The following is a 16,858-nucleotide window of genomic DNA, read 5'->3' as shown; positions in this document are numbered from 1 at the left end:
CTTGTCTGCGCCCGGCGCTGCCCGTCAGGGGGTGGGTGCGGCGCCGCCGGCCCCGCTAGCCCCGCGGCCGAGCCCCGGCACCCGGCCGCTCCGTCCTGCCGCTCGTGGGCTGGCTGTCAGTAGACCGCAGCTGCGCGCTCCATTCAGTCCCCGTAGCACTTGGTGCGAGATAAAGCCAAAGAACTCCCTTTGAAAGAATTGTTAGTATGCTTCACTTCTCGGACAGGACTACATACTTGTGCAACCCAGAAAGGTCCTTGGCAGTCTTACCATTAACTGCTGAACTGCGACAGTAACAGTTGCAGATCTTTTTTAAATCCTAACCTCTTTGCTTGAGTTGCTTCCTCGTTGGAAAGCTTTGCCGTTTTCCAGCATTCATTTTATTTTGAACAAGGCTGTATTTTTTTATTTACAGAGAGATGGCACGGGGAAGCCAGATACCAAGTAAATTAAGCTCTATTCTAAAACAAAAACAGAACCACACAAACAGGTGTACTCAGTCTCTTGCCACCATAGAAGCAGGCCTGTATGCATCCCAGTGTTGCAGCCAATACTTTAGCCATTCATTTAGCCCACGCTTTTGTTAACTTACTATACCTATGAGCACGTAAAAAATGCAACTGATATTCTAAGAAATGGAAACACTGATAATATAAAATAATTTATTCACATAATTTACATACAGAATACGACTACTTTCTTTGAAACAGAAAGCTTACATATGATGATACAGGGAGTCATACAACTCTAAGCAAAGCAGTCTTATGCCACATCTTTGTAAAAATGCTAAACTAATAGGCATTGAGATTTCATTGATCTTTTCTTACATCCTTCACCATTATAAAACTTTCATACACAGAACACAAAGTTGTCTTATCACTATTCAAATTAAATTTGTTCTTAAAAAAAAAATCCTCTAACAAAGTGCATGTGACTTACTGCAAGGGAAAAAAATGAGTAGCCCCAATTAACAAGGTAGATAAGGCACCTTAAATCTTAGTAATGAAATAGTTGTGGTTTTTTTTTTTCCTTGTAATATGAATGCAAGCTAAAATGTACACAACTAAATGTAGAATGGTTATCACCTCAGAAAGTACTTAGGGCAATTATTTTATAGCAACTCCCCACAAATCTTATTTTTAGGCTCTATCAGTGCAAGTGATTTAAACATGCCACATGTATCAAGAACTAAACACTTGCATACCTAAAATAATATCTATAAGATATACAATACATGGAGCTTTATGTATAGATTAATCTATTTCATAATGTTTACAGTAAGACAATATTTAGATAAACATTTCAAGTTAAATGGATTAGGCAGAGCACAAGATACTGAACAGAAGATGTGTGGGTGGTGTTTTTTTTTTTTTTTTTTTTTGGGGGGGGGGGGGGAGGGATGTTGACAGTATGCTTTCAAGTAAGTTACTTTACACTGGGACTGTTAGTCCCTTTTCCATCACCTCAAGAAGATACTGCTGCTAGCAACATTTGATTGACAGAGACCTGATAACATAGCAATCTGCAGTAACAGTAGCTTTTCTGTGTATTTTTCCTTGTTGACAAAATTTTAAAGGCTCCTTCAGAAGCTTTGCCAATAACTTCTGAGGAGGCAAACATGCTCAAACTTCAAGTACTTCAAAATTAATTAGATACTTATATGAAAATATTTGCCAGTAAATGATTATCCAGTCTGAAGCTGAAGACAGATTTCTTGAGAGCATAACAATACCATTTAAACATCAGTTGCACTTTCATAATAAATCATTTGTTTTGCAAAAGTACCTGCTGGTATTAAGTAACAGGAGAAAAATTTAGACTACTTAAATCTATACACTCATTTTTGTGTAATAAGCAGTTTCAGAATAAATATTGAATCTTTCAACAACCACCTGACTTTGAGACTGCATGAACCTTGTTACCTCATCAAGACAATCTTCTTGATGAGGCAAGTAAAAAGTTAGACCAAAATCTAAAGCTACACCAGCATTTCATAGCGAGTTACAGTATAAGTAGACATGCAACATGAGGAAAACCATTCAAATTCAACTGCTTCAAAGTAGCAAATCCTCAAAGCAACCACATTGTATAGTCATGGTTTAAATCCAATCTTTGTGCTACTTTGCACAAGGGAAACCAAGGAAGTCAGCAGAGATACAAACACCTACACATAAAACCAAGGAAAAGAAATGGTATCTATCCCCTTATTTTCAAATTTAGAAGGAAATTAGCATTTATGCTAGTAAACATTAACCTCTTCCTCCCACTCCAATAGGACAGTTGCAAAGATTAACATTGTGTAGCATCTTTTAGTAAATTGTGTTTTTCTGGTTGTTCTCAACACATTTTTAAGGAACTAAACCCATTTGGCTTTTCAGGTTAGGATCTTTTAATTTATGTAATTAAAAACTCTTACAAAAATATGCCATTTGGAGATGCTAATAAAAATACCTGCAGTGCTTGACATATGTATTTACTACACTACTTCCAGTATTTGCATCCTGATCTACAGAGATTACACTATGCATAAAAGGTTCATTCCTCCTTCTAACACACTAACATAACATACTTCACAAAAAGAAGTAAAGAACTTGTATAACCAGTACCACAAGCTTTAGCATTAAAATTCAAAGTGATATTTGTAACAAGATTAAGCATTTTTTCATTGCACTTTTCTGGAAGATAGTCATGGACCCGTTATTGGCGTCTAAACAAATGAAACTATAAGTGAGAAGCCGCTGGTCTGGTCCAATGACATCAATGTAGTGGTTTAGATGTCAACATTTTAAAAGTATCCAGGTCACTTCAGAAGGAATCCATTTCATCTTTATGGAATTTATTAACAACAGCTTGGCTGACAGTAAGTGTGGCATAATGAACATTAGAACAAATCAGAACTTTTTAAAAATATTCTTGTCTTGTTGCATTATACTATCAGATCCCAGGTTTTTATAAAGCCAATTTGCTATTCTGAATCATCCACTTCCATAAATATGTCACTGAAAAAATACTCAGAGATTCTGGTTGGCTCTTCTTCCTTTTCTTGATCTTTAGCACAAAGGGGTGGCTTCTCACATGGCTTGTTACTTGGAACCTAGTAGAAAAAGAAAAGGCTGCTCTTAACAGTCTTAATCTGTTTGTGTGTAAGTGTGTGTGCATATATATATGTGTGTGTATATATATATATATGCACAACTTCCTATCACAAAGGGGTGGCTTCTCACATGGCTTGTTACTTGGAACCTAGTAGAAAAAGAAAAGGCTGCTCTTAACAGTCTTAATCTGTTTGTGTGTAAGTGTGTGTGCATATATATATGTGTGTGTATATATATATATATGCACTTAACTTCCTATCTAAATTAGAAGCTCTAGACAAAAAATTCAGAGTTTACTGAAAATGGCAAACAAGTAGATATATGTGCAGAGAAAAAACAACTTAGTTCCCTTATAAGTTTCCTAGACATGTACAAGTCAGGATTTATTCACTGGAGCAGGTATCTCTCTCAAAGCATGAACACTACATACCCACTTACCCACTCCTGAAACAACTAATTCACTGTTCTTCACATCTCAAAAATGCAAGGGCATTCAAAAGTAAACACATACCGTAACTGCAGCATCAGCAGCTACATTCTCATACTCCACAAATGATGATGTGCTTGTAGAGGGAAGGGAACAAGATTCCCTATCATCCTTAGTGGATGGAGTGGGTTTTTTTAGACTTCGCTTTGCAGTCACAATCCGAGGTTTTTGGATCTTCCCGCTATTCCCTTTGGTATCTTCTGCAGATTCAGAACTACTTTTTTTGCAAATTAAAGATAAAAATCCCAATGGTTTTCGTCCACCCCTGTTCAAAACAAATACAGTCAGGATGTCATAGGATTGCTCCATAAAAGGAAGATGTAAATAGTATTACAGGAGTTCAATTCATTACACAGGAAACACACATGTCCGAGATCTATGAAAATTCCAAGACAAAAAACCCAAAAAGTCATTCTGAGAAAGGCTTTTGTGTTACTGAATACTCTGGCACAAGAGTTTTTTGAAGAGTTACAGAGACTCTTGACAATCTCCAACCCTGAGAACAGGAACCTGTAAAAAACCTCTACTAAACCAGAGCCCTGTAACAAGCTACCAGATCCTCAGAAAGAGATTCCAAGAGGAATCAGTACCAGTTTTGGTACTCACACAAGCAAAATGAAAGAATAAACGACAGGATCAGAAGAGACTAGTGGAGCACCACAATCAAAATCAGCGAGCACAAGAGCAATAGAGAGCAGGAACTCAAACACTTAAACATTATAGAAAGGAATATTAAAAAAAAAATCCACAGTCAGATGGATAGATAAGAGGAATATCCTCTGACCTGTCAAGATTGAAACTCCTCTGGGGAAATGACACATCTTAAGTAGTCCTAAAAATCCAGTGTGCTCAGTACTATACCAGTAACAAATCTTATTGGCAGGAGGACAAAAATCAAAACAAGTGGATGAGTGTATGTATCACAACATTAGACTGAGCTAAGGAAAACAACAATTATCTTAAATCCATATCATAGCCAATGGATGTCTGCCTCATGAGGCATCTGTCAGCGTCTAAATAGACATACTATACGTCAGTAGTGTCCCTTGGTCAATCTGCTCATTTAATGAATAAAATAATTCAAATTTCGAAGCAGACAGTTTGATCCTTTCTAATTTGCTGAGGAGTATAGATACTGTAACCCTTAGCCATTTAGATCACAAACGATGGTACTGCCCTTCTTGTAAGTGGAAAAAGGATATAAAAACCTCAATATGGAAACAAGGTCTTTTTTACAGAAAAGGTTGACAAAACATTATTGCGTAAATACCTGAGTAATGGAGTTTTTGAAGATGATGCTGGGCTTCCAGAAAGTTCTAACTGTCCAGATTCATGCACATCCCCCTGCTTTCCTTGTCCGCTTATTTCTGCTTTTCTGTTAGAGGTTAATCTGGACATCACCTCCTCTTCCTGTTTGGATGCTGAATTCTCAAGTGGTGCTTTCCCGAAGTTCTCCAAAGTCTCAGGCTGGCTGCTCTCAGCCAGTGGTGACACAGACTCAGACACCAACACAGAGGTAAGTACTTTTTCCTTTGCTGAAGCCTCTGTTTTTTGAAAAGGATTCCCTGTAAAAGGAGTTGAGAGTCATTCAAGGACTTCAGTTATGTAACTTCAGTGATAACACAACAGCCCAAAAGATGCATGTGACGTTAAGATGGCTCGCACCATTACAAGAGAAGGGCTAAATTTTTGTTCTCCAAAGTCTCAGGCTGGCTGCTCTCAGCCAGTGGTGACACAGACTCAGACACCAGGTAAGTGGTAAGTACTTTTTCCTTTGCTGAAGCCTCTGTTTTTTGAAAAGGATTCCAGGAGTTGAGAGTCATTCAAGGACTTCAGTTATGTAACTTCAGTGATAACACAACAGCCCAAAAGATGCATGTGACGTTAAGATGGCTCGCACCATTACAAGAGAAGGGCTAAATTTTTGTTCTTTTTTTTGTCCTTTTTTTTTTTTTTTTTTGAAGTCACCACTAAGAATTAAAAGTTCACGGTCTACTTTTAAAGGCTGTAAGATCTTAAAGATTTATGGGGGAAAGCTGGTAGAAGTGTGGTTTTACAGCACACTGCTGCCCACAGCACACCACAGAACTTAGTCAAGTCATCTAGCTGTTTAATTTCCCTTTAAAAATCTTTTTCAGGGCCAAAAAGTAGTTCTCCAAACCCTTCACAGGCTCAGATCACTGAAGATTGCATTGTCAGCAGTTCTGCTTTCCCTCTAATTCTTCAGACGCAGATTAAGCTTTCAAACAATTACATTGTGCATATTTTTTTTTAAAAGACAAATACAAAATAATATAAAAATAAGTTATTTTGGCATAGTATGGTTAAAATACCAGTTAATACCTTTGGTTATTAGTGCTCTCCAACAGGTGGAAATATTTGCTTAAGAGAAGATACCATGTTTAGTCCAAAAAACCTCCCAAATTCACAAACAGACTATCTACAGCAATGTTTTTAGAACCACTATTAAATTAACAGCCAGTTATGTAATCCAACACATCTAGTTTATAGCAGAAAACATGGAATGGTGCTATTAGGGTATTACCGGGAAAATTTTTTTCTACTTTTATGTGAGATAGCATCAGACAGGACTATTTAAGCACAACAACAACCAGTATTAAACTGTGATGTAGTATGCATTCACATTTATTATACTTTGTTTTACGAGTTTAAGTTTACCTACCAGAAGCTATCACTAGAGCATTTGTGGATTTAACTGAATAACCCTGTATTTAAAAAAGAAAAAAAGAAGTTATTTCTCTATTTCTTTCAATATAGAAGAGACAATGAAAGTTGCTAAAGTCATCTCATGCAGTTCATACCAGTGTACAGTTCTAAGAACAGGAGTGATACAGAAGACTACATCTTCATCACTTAACTCATTTCCTGAGCAGGCTTTTCAAGGTGTTCTTATGACAAATGACTCAAGACAAGGATGTCAAGATGAGAGGTCAAAGAAGGAAGAGGATTGTTATTCAGTCCTTCCTAGAAAAGCTTTCTGAATCACGTGGGGAATTATCACCCATTCCCTCACCCAGACACACTACACAATATTAGCCTACTCACAAAAATGAATGGTAGTCACTGTGACAAGCTTGGTCATATTCTAAAAGCACAGAGGGAAGCTGGAAACATGCTGGCCATTTTATTTGCAGCTTGTTCTTTTAAACTAATACCCGCTATGTTAAAAAATGGTAGGAACGTATCTAACAACTTCTTCATGTAACAGACACCATGAGGAATCATAACATCATTCAGTGAACCTAGACAGTCTGCCAGTCATCCAATATACATCCAGAGTTTCCCCTCCTGCAATGTCATTGTTGGAAAGGCTGTCGTGAATAAACCAAACAAAACACATCACCAGTCTGCCTATTAGGAAGCCTAATAAAAAAACCCTGAGAGCCTACAGATTCTCAAAAAAATTAATACTAAATCAACAGCCCAAAAACTGTCATAAAGTTCAAAATAAAAAGCAATCTATGGGTGTTGATTTTCCCTTTAAGTTGTACAGGCAGTACATTTTTAAGCAAGTGACACCGTTAAACAATAAACATAATTAAAATGCTCCATTACGTGTTATGCATCTACACTATGCATAAACACGCACTTACCAAATTACCATCTCACCTTGTAAGTGGTTTCCAAGTTACCTTCCACTACAACAGTAGACAGAGTTTTCTTGGCAGGAGGAAAATCATTCTCTTCAAGCTCAGCAGCTGACCTTTTTTGAGTTGTCTGCAAATTTGGAATGGCCTCTACTGATGCACTCTCTAGTTGTTTGGTTTCCATACTGCTGTTTAAAGGTGCAGCAAATTCATCAGGTGCAGTTGTCAAGGATCCAATGCTGTTTATATATAAAGTCATTATTGTGACCAAGAAGCCAAAATTTACCTTGTATAACATTTTTGTATGGAAATTACACATGGATCTATGGTGATACTCTTTCTTGCTTAATGTCAATATTAACTTCAAATGTACTATTTACTACCAAGAAACATTTTGCTGTGCTATCTTGAGTTAGAGAATTGAGTTTTTCTAGTAATAATTGAATCTAGTTACTTTAGAAGCTGTTCTATTTGAACTCCATGTGATATTTTCATAAAATGTAAAAATATGACAACTGATAAACTGCCCTAGAAAATCCTAAAATACAGTATTATTTATATGCGCAGCGGAATCTTCATCCCCATGTGCCCAGACCCTTCCCCACACACCCCTCCCCCCCAGTATGATCTCAAAAGACAGCAAGACATCTAGGGAAGCAGCTGAAACTAGGGAAATAGGGTAAAGCAGTAAGGGACGGTGAGACAGAAGATGTACCCTAACTCTGCCTGTCAGCAATTCTGTCTATCATCAGTAGTTCCACAGGAGTTAGAATTCTTACATTGTGTACCCAAAATTCATTGTGTAGCCAAAATTCACTCAAAGACCTATCCTGTCAATAACTAAAGGAATGACATTAACATCTGATGTCACAGGGCAAGGTCTTCTACAATGATGTGGAATTGCATCACACCTCTAGTTATGATCTGATGACTTACATTAACATAGTAATAGGGGTTTTTTTACAACTTTGCAACACTTCCTATTCTTCAGAATGTCTTTTTCCTTTGATGTTGGGTTTTTTCCTCCCAAACTGATCAGGAGATTTAGTTCAACTGTAATGTTGAAATAACAATTTTGTTATATTGCATTGAGGAGTACTCCTTGTAAAAGAAACTCAAACCCTTTGTATCGCAGTACTGCAAACCAGCTATTATTCTGTTGAATAATTCATTTGTTTTTCAGCACTTCTGCCTTTTGAACATGGCACAAACTCAAGAGAATGATACCTCAATTTATGTCCACTGTTAATCATGTTCTCCAGAAGACCATCTACACTAAAACTTTGGAAGAGCAATTAACGGACAGCTACTTTACAAAACTGTTAAAGTACTGTAAAAAATGCAAACATGTTTAGATTTTTCATTTCAGTTACTTTTCATTTTAAGTATCCACGACAGAATAGACTCAGGCTGGACAAATGACTTCTACTAAAAAGAAAGACTTGCTTTAAAGGATAAATCACAATTAAGGTTGACACCAAAATCCCAGCTAACTAAAACACTAACTTTAAACCACTGATGAGATCTTTCCGAAATCTGATTAGAGCCCTTTTCACTTTCTTAATTCTCTGACCAGTCTGCCAAAATTATTTCCTCTTGCATTTCTTCTTTTGAGAAGTTCTAATCTGTGATGCACATTCAGGGAACAATCAAGGTTCACAAAAAGTGTTTCACTTTGCACAAAAAGAAAGCATTTACCTCTCCACTTCAGTCATGCTTGTTTCACTTGCATTTATTGGGCTGATAAGTATTGGGGCTGGTAGTAATGGTTCTGAAGTGTGTTCCAGCAAAGCAGATGCATCAAACTCTTTTGAGTCAGCTGGGATTTCCACCAATGTTAAAATGAATGTCTGTTCCTCCTCTGGACATCTATGATCATCGTTCACTACTATAATTTTTTCACAGAAACAAAGAAATAACAAAAATCTATTATTCAAGTTTGAAATTACACTGTTCTCTTCAGGCCCTCCCTAGCTTGAAGTATTAAATTTTAGGCACTCATTTCTCCATGGAAAGAGGCACTGGGGATATTCTTGAGACAATATGCTTCCTTTCTTCTTAGATGAGATACACATCATCTCCCCCTGGAGCCTATTAATTGCAGTGGAGTCCTGATTACCATTCAGAATGAAGAGTATTAAAAATGCCTAGTAGGGATGGAGCTTTTTAAATGGGTGTTCTTGCATTAAAGAACAATCTGCAGTTTAATTAAACTTATGTAATGGTGGTCAAATGGCCCTATGTCTTTAATTGCAACTGTCAGGTATTAAGAGTTACTTCTTTAAATGGCAGGAATCTGCTGTTTTGATGGTAAACACAAGGATTTTCCCCCTCACTGCGGACTTGAAGAAGAGGAGCTGAGAATTATAGTCTTGAATTTAATAAATGAAAAATATAAATAATTTAGTCAACAGATGGACATTAACAGATAACTGCCAACTGCCATCCATTAGAATGAAATTAAGGAGAGAACATTTGTAAAGTTTTCAAAAGATGGAAAACAACAGTGCTGCTCCATTACTTAAGACAGCTCTCATTCCTGATGATGCAAAGCTGCTGTTACTCCAATCTCAACTCACTTTGGTTCTTTATTTAATTAAAGATGATTTAAGATGCTCCATCCCAAGATCCTTGCAACAACAGAGCGTAACAACAGATGTCTAAGAAGAAGTATTAGCCCTGTCTTTTGCACATGCTCTGGAGTTACAACTTCGGACTGCAGTTTCCATGTAAAGTAAGTATTCTGGGCTTCTGACGCAGTGATTTTCCCATACCTTAGACAAGTATTGGTTCCAAACCAGCTCCATTTCAATTTGTTTTAGGGAAAAGCAGCCATCACCTTCATACCTTTCATCACATCTAATCAGTTAGGAGTTAATCTGCTGACTCACTACAGCTAAAGAGGGAAGTCTGGTTGTTTTCTTCCTTTTTCTTCCCCTCTTCTCCTTTCTCCCCTGCTCCACACTTCCACAGTCCAGCCCCTCCTACTCACACAACTCTGACAACTGGCATTCACTCGACAACTTTACGAGCCACTATAGCTCACTAAGCCAGTGGAAAACTACACAGGTCCTCTCCCTCTGTCACATTCGATTTTTGACTGGTAAGTGAGTCAGAGGCTCATAAAGGGCTCTAACAACTGCTAAGCTTTGCACCAGGTAAGCAGCAGGAGCTCACAGCAGGGAGAAGAGAGCAAGAAGTTGCCCTTCCACTGATACTTAAACTTAATGAAGTGCCATTCAAAAAGTTTCCAAGTCTAGTTTGTGTTAATGAAATGTAATGATGAGAGGCTAGGGAGGGGAATGGCACTGCGCTGTGGGTCATTATTTTTGGTAATGAAATTGATTGATTGATCAAGTCAATGAAAACATTTTTTTTAACTCAGCTTTGCGTAACCGCAATATACACAAGTGTGGGCTTTTGCTAACTTAGAATATTAGCTCATTATACCTGAAGTTTCTTCTGTGCTGCTTACACATAGTTGTTGAGAATCCTGAGCACAAGCTTCCTTCTAGAAATAACACATTTGAAATAAAACAAGTTAATAAATCTGAGAAATAACTCTAGAAAACAGGAAAGAAACAAAGCATGTCAAATGCTGAAGAGCCAAAAAATCTAATGACATCATCATTATTGCATTTTGTCAGCTTTTACTTCTAGCTATTCTAGGTTGAAGGATATTAGCCTGACAAGGACAAGAAACACTTGGGCAATACAAAATTTATATGCAGCTCATTGTCTGTATTGATGGTTTGTCAAAATAAATTTATAATTCCTACAGCACAACTCTGTCAGAGATGACTCACATAACAAATTGCCCAGTGGCACTAAGAACACAAATTCCCCCAACCATTACAAAACCACCGAGTGCTAAAGAAAAACACTAAGCTCTGCAACTCATCTATCCCTTCCCTTTCATGGCATGTACCTTTGCTAAAAACAGGAATACTCCACTGCAAGTTGCCTCTTCTTACACTCTCTGCCAGTCCTGTAAAAGCCAAATAATTCTTGTACTTTGTTCTAACATGAGATCAGCCTTGACACACCAACAGGTTGCACTGCAGAAACAAGCTACTACCCATCAGCTGTTCCACCGTAGCTGCATGTACATTGATCTCAGGCAACACTAGAAAACCTGAGGGTACTCAGAATGAACCTTTCTCTCATGAAGAAATAGGATATTTCTTGTTTATACTAGAACAGGGATACATAAACCACTGCAAAGAAATGGATGTGAAAGGTATACTGTTTATCCATGATAATATGCATGTAAAACTCTTCATTGGGTTTTGAAATAAATGGGAAAGAGTATAGCAAAGGATGAAGTTTGTTTTAAACAAAGCAAATGAAGGTGACGATGAAAACACTGCGTTCCGCAGTTACATTTTAACTTAGTTTTAATTTAAACAAATATAACAGTTAGAGGTCAGACTGAATGAATACATGAGTCCTAGGTAACTTCTTCCATCAAAACTCTTTAAAATTGCTCAAAATTTTGCTAATATATTAATCACTTACTGCTGAAACGCTATAAACTGAGGCTTGCTAAGATTACGTTTGTTTGAAAGATTAAGTTTGGTTATGCCTTTGCAAAAAAGTTTCATTCACCAGCTGAAGTACCAAGTCTTTAAAATGTGTGAGTACATTTGCACTGAAAACCTCTTCCTTTACAGAATTTCAGAAACTGGGCACTTCTAGACTGTAATGAAATTAAGTTCTTTACCTGAGTAAAGTTGATTGTGCATATATTGTGCTCAGGAGGACAAGGAATTTGCTCAGGAAGTCCATCCACAGAACTTTTATTTGGATAATCCTCTAGTCCAAGGTGAGATTTTTCAGCTTTTGGTGATGCAGTTACAGGTCTTAAATCTCCTGAATTTCCACAAGCATCTGTCATCTCTGTTCTGCAAGGTATATATCTAGTTAATTTGAAACCAACTGAAGATACCCTGTGCATGGGGCAAATTCTGTATAACTATTTATTTAATATGAAGCTTATGTAGTTACAGAGAAACAGGGAACCTGTTTAAAAACTACATCATTCTACTAAACAAAATGCATAATCTTTGAACAAGTCTACATAAAGTATTTCAGGAAAAAGCCTCCCTAACACCACTAATTGAGACTTTACTACTAAAAGCATGACCAAGCAGGAAGCCTTACAAGCTCATTAACATTTCCAAATTGATCAACTCTCTAACATTTCCTTTCAGACACAGTTTCATGGGAGACAATTAAGCAGCAAGGTGATTACTAAGTTCTGAAACAGCAAACATAAGTTAATGTTTTACCTCCAAAAGCTGTAGGATAACATGCAAGAGAGAAAAACCTTAAAAATAAAAGTCTAAACTGTACACTTACGTGCATAAACACACACAGTATCTGTAAGCACACTGTTTCCATCACAGACGCATACTACACATGCACTTCAGCTGCATATTTTAAGAGACTTTGGGAACAAAGTCAGTATTAACTGATGATTCTTCCTACCTCTCAGTTTTGTCTACTTGCTTGGAAAGTTCCATACTTCTAACTGCAAAATCATGAAGAACTGAAGAAGCACCTGCAGCTGGTCTGACCTGTTCTAGTTCCACCTTCTGCATTTCTGCAGTACCTCTCAGGGTTGTAGACTCTAAGGTATAAGAATAAAAATTAAAATAATTTTTTGTGTGTGTGCATGTGCATATATATATCATTTTTACATACAAGCTTTTGTATATTAAAATGTATGTATATGTAGATGTGTATATATAAACACACTACAAAATTATTAACAATTTTACTGTATATGTACACGTCTTAAATAAGTCAGACATACACATATCTCATCTTGCCTTTGGTATGTTGTGCATTTTGCCAGTGATATGAAGATAATTAAGAGTTTGAAGACCACCTTTTTTTGTAACTGCTTTAAGAATACCAAAACAGTTCTGTATATCTCCCCTTCTAGTTTTAATAGAAGGGAAAACAGTAATAATAGAAAAAAGTGCACTGTATTGTACTGTATATCTGTAATCGGCAGTTCAGTAATTTAAGGGCTTTCCAGATAATTTTAAGACCTGCACAGAAAAACTGCTATTCAGATTTCATTTAATTTTATACTGAAAGGTACACTTATGTATAAAACTATACCATAAATACATGCCCTGTGTTACAGTAGTGATGCATCATCTGTGAACATGAACAGAAAGTGAAGACTACTTTCAGCTTAGTTTTATTTCATAAAGAGATGTGAATCCATCAGAAGAAACCATTTTCAGAACCCTAGGATAAGAAACAAGCTTACCACTTTGAACTTGCTCTAGTTGTTCCACAAGTACATTTGTATTAAGGGACTTCTGAATTATGTTTTCATTGGACCTCAATACTCCAAAGTCTGGCTCAGGCTTCAGGAGTCTGCCTCTTGTCAGTCTCGTACTATTCACCGTAGGCAAAGAGCTATCACTGCAAGTAAAAAGGAAAATTGCCATCAGCATAGTTCTTGATTTTTGACAGTTAGTTGTGAGATGAAATTAGTACTTCCAGCAAAGATCACTGTGCAGAGAAGAGAAGAGAGATGGAGTAGATGAGATGAAGAGCTGAAATACAGGCTGCAGCTGGCAGAGGAGACAGACGACTATTTAGCAGAACAAAAAATAAAGATCATCTGGGAATCGGAACAGGCAGGTATACTGCAAACTAGGATGTTCCCTACCTACAGAAAAAAATGAATAATTGAAATATTTTAAAAACATGAGAAGATCAGAAATCTAACACTGATCACATGGTAGTAAGCTCTGGTTAATAATATAATAAAAGAACCACTGGACTTAAGAGTAAAATATCTTTGATTATAATTTTTCAGAGGAGTACAATCTGATAGTTTGTTCAAGCCATCAACAAGTTAAATTGTCTTTCAAATAATACAACATCATCACTAGCAGATTTTTTCTGAAAAGGTGTTCCATCAAGCTGTTTCAACATTTACAAATGCTTGAACAAAATTAAAAACCATAAAGCATTAAAAAACACAGAAGATCAACCGGTTCCTTGACATGCCTTTGCTCTAAAACTTTGATCTATATCCCACAGCAGCAGTGACACTTAAGCAATTTGCCTTGGCCTGATTAGCTGTAAAGTACTTTGGGAAAATGAACCTGGTAATTAACAGTGATCCATACCAACTAAGTTTGAATATTCTTTTCTCCCCCACCAGGGTAAACTTAACTTTAGCAGTGAAGAACAAGTTCTACATCCCCAAAATTATATACCAACATCCCATAAAAGTTATAAGAAAGAGACAAGAGGGGTTTTCCAGATTACATACCAAATTACATAAACTGAGAAACCTTCGCTAAAGCAAGACTGCTTGCAATTCAATAAAAATGCCAGAAGGAACCTAGCAAAAGTAAGCCATGTCAGAGGATCTCTCTCTCTAAAGAAAATGAAGTAGTAATTTAACCTGGTATCCGTAGCATTTTTCTCAAAATACTCTTCGACACCTATTCTTGTGCCAGTACTTTGATCCTCTACATTAATGTTGCTTCCATCCTCAGAAGGGATCAATTCCGTGGTAGAAGTGTCTGAAGAAAGTAAATACTGACTAGGAGTTCTATTTTGTTTGCAGTAGGCATGGGTTACAAGGCTATTGGCCATGTCCAACTCATGTTGAGCAGGTAACATGTGTGTCCATTCTGGTTAAAACAATAAACAGAATAGAAAAGCAGAATTTAAGAGACTTGGGTTTGGCATGTACATAAAGCTATTTTACAGATGTTTAACTTCAAACCTCATTTAACAAAGCCTGCATTCTCCAAAGATGCAAAGTCAAATCCCAGGTAAATGTAGTCCTAAGATCACACTTTTGATAGTAAGAATGCAGAAACTAACATTTAACTAATGAAAGCAGATAATAAATTCTAAATAAAAGTCTATCAAAAAGTAGACTAAAACCAGGTAATTTCAGGTTGTAACTAGTTAGGTGGAAAAAGCTATGCTTCAGGTTAATGGTCTGAAAAGACCACTGATAGTTATGGTCATTTAAGCCTGATTCCTTTCTTTTGTCCAATTTATGTGACCAGATTAATTCAAACATGTCCTTCCTAAAACAGGTCTCAGAAACGTCTTTCCAGCACAGTGATGTAGTTGGCAGTATCCAGTAAGGGGCCTTACTTTTGCCAGCCAGCCTGCATTGCTTAGTCTCACTATGCATTAAAATTCAGCAGGACTAAAAGCATAAAAGACTCTTGACCTCCTGCTATGCAGTGGCACGTGGAAGAGCTTTGCAGCCACTGCTGCATCCCTTAGGTGGACACAGAAAGTACAAGCAAGGCTTTGTCCCATAAATCAAATCATACCTTCAGTGCTTGTTTTTAACTGGAACATAGGATCACCCATTGCAAGTAAAGTCATGGCAGCTTCCGTGCTTCCATCATTAATTCCTACAAAGTTGTTCACACACATTAAAAGTCACAAGGATATTAACCAGAAATCCACTTACTCATATTCAAAAAACATTTGACGCTATCATCGATATAGTGAAGCGTATATTTTTTAAATTGTTGCCATTCATGAATCAAGATGCTTGTAGACAGACAGCAATTCTCATCCACTAAATTCAAACTATTGGAAAAACACTGAGCAGAAACATTGTTCCCTTTAATGGTGTACTGGCTACAGGTGGCAAGGTGTTGGCAGCAGGGGGGACTGCCCTGGACACAGCTGGTTCCAACTGACCCCCGCAGGACACAGCTGAGCCTGTCAGCCAAGATGGCGGCACCTTTGGGAAACATATTTAAGAAAAGGGGAAAATGTTGCACAGCAGTGAAGAGTGAGGGGAAAAAGAGTCAGAAACAACCCTGCGAACACCAAGGTCAGTAAGGAAGGAGGGGGAGGAGGTGCTCCATGTGTGGGACCAGATTCCCCTGCAGCCCATGGAGGAGACCTTGGTGGAGCAGGTAGATATTCCCTGAAGAAACTGCACCCTGTAGAAGACCCATGGTGGAGCAGACTTATCCTGAAGGACTGTACCACATAGGAAGGACCCCACACTGGAGCAGTTTGTGAAGGACTGTATCCCATGGGAACGACCCCACACTGCAGCAGGGGAAGAGCGTGAGGATTAAGAAGCAGCAGAGATGAAGTGTTAGGAACTGACTGCAACCCCCATTCCCCATCCCCCTGCACTGCTTGGGGGGAGGAGGCAGAGGAGTGGGAAATGAAGGTGTGAAGTTGAGCCTAAGAAGGTGGGGAAGGGAAGGTGTTTTAGTTTTTGTCTTTATTTCTCGCCATCTTACACATAGCTGGCAGTGTGCCCAGGCGGCCAACAAGGCCAGTGGCATCCTGGCCTGTATCAGCAATAGTGTGGCCAGCAGGAGTAGGGAAGTGATCGTGCCCCTGGACTCGGCACTGGTGAGGCCGCACCTCGAATACTGTGTTCAGTTTTGGGCCCCTCACTACAAGAAGGACATCGAGGTGCTGGAGCGTGTCCAGAGAAGGGCAACGAGGCTGGTGAGGGGTCTGGAGAACAAGTCTTATGAGGAGCGGCTGAGGGAACTGGGGTTGTTTAGCCTGGAGAAAAGGAGGCTGAGGGGAGACCTCATCACTCTCTACAACTACCTGAAAGGAGGTTGTAGCGAGGTGGGTGTCGGTCTCTTCTCCCAAGTAACAAGCAATAGGACAAGAGGAAA

The 16,858-nt window shown here is 38.0% G+C and overlaps 1 protein-coding gene across 1 annotated transcript in view; it reads right to left on the bottom strand.

Moving 5' to 3' along the window:
• Positions 1 to 695: 695 nt before the first annotated feature.
• BDP1 (B double prime 1, subunit of RNA polymerase III transcription initiation factor IIIB) overlaps positions 696 to 16,858 on the bottom strand; it is a 51,853-nt gene continuing 35,690 nt past the window's right edge. Inside the window, exons 29-40 of the mRNA XM_019473593.1 lie at positions 15,527 to 15,610; positions 14,632 to 14,863; positions 13,477 to 13,634; positions 12,681 to 12,822; positions 11,914 to 12,094; positions 10,641 to 10,701; positions 8,889 to 9,078; positions 7,213 to 7,429; positions 6,266 to 6,308; positions 4,853 to 5,147; positions 3,607 to 3,847; positions 696 to 3,094 (exon numbers count right to left, since the gene is read on the bottom strand). Coding sequence (XP_019329138.1) covers positions 2,966 to 3,094; positions 3,607 to 3,847; positions 4,853 to 5,147; positions 6,266 to 6,308; positions 7,213 to 7,429; positions 8,889 to 9,078; positions 10,641 to 10,701; positions 11,914 to 12,094; positions 12,681 to 12,822; positions 13,477 to 13,634; positions 14,632 to 14,863; positions 15,527 to 15,610 — 1,973 coding nt within the window. The 3' untranslated portion in view covers positions 696 to 2,965. The remainder of the gene's footprint in view (positions 3,095 to 3,606; positions 3,848 to 4,852; positions 5,148 to 6,265; positions 6,309 to 7,212; positions 7,430 to 8,888; positions 9,079 to 10,640; positions 10,702 to 11,913; positions 12,095 to 12,680; positions 12,823 to 13,476; positions 13,635 to 14,631; positions 14,864 to 15,526; positions 15,611 to 16,858) is intronic.

The sequence above is a fragment of the Aptenodytes forsteri genome, unplaced genomic scaffold (assembly GCF_000699145.1).
Source record: "Aptenodytes forsteri isolate BGI_AS27 unplaced genomic scaffold, ASM69914v1 Scaffold167, whole genome shotgun sequence".
Classification (NCBI taxonomy): Eukaryota; Metazoa; Chordata; class Aves; order Sphenisciformes; family Spheniscidae; genus Aptenodytes; species Aptenodytes forsteri.
The sequence above is the reverse complement of the archived record's forward strand: the minus strand, read 5'-3'. Positions and strand labels throughout refer to the sequence as shown.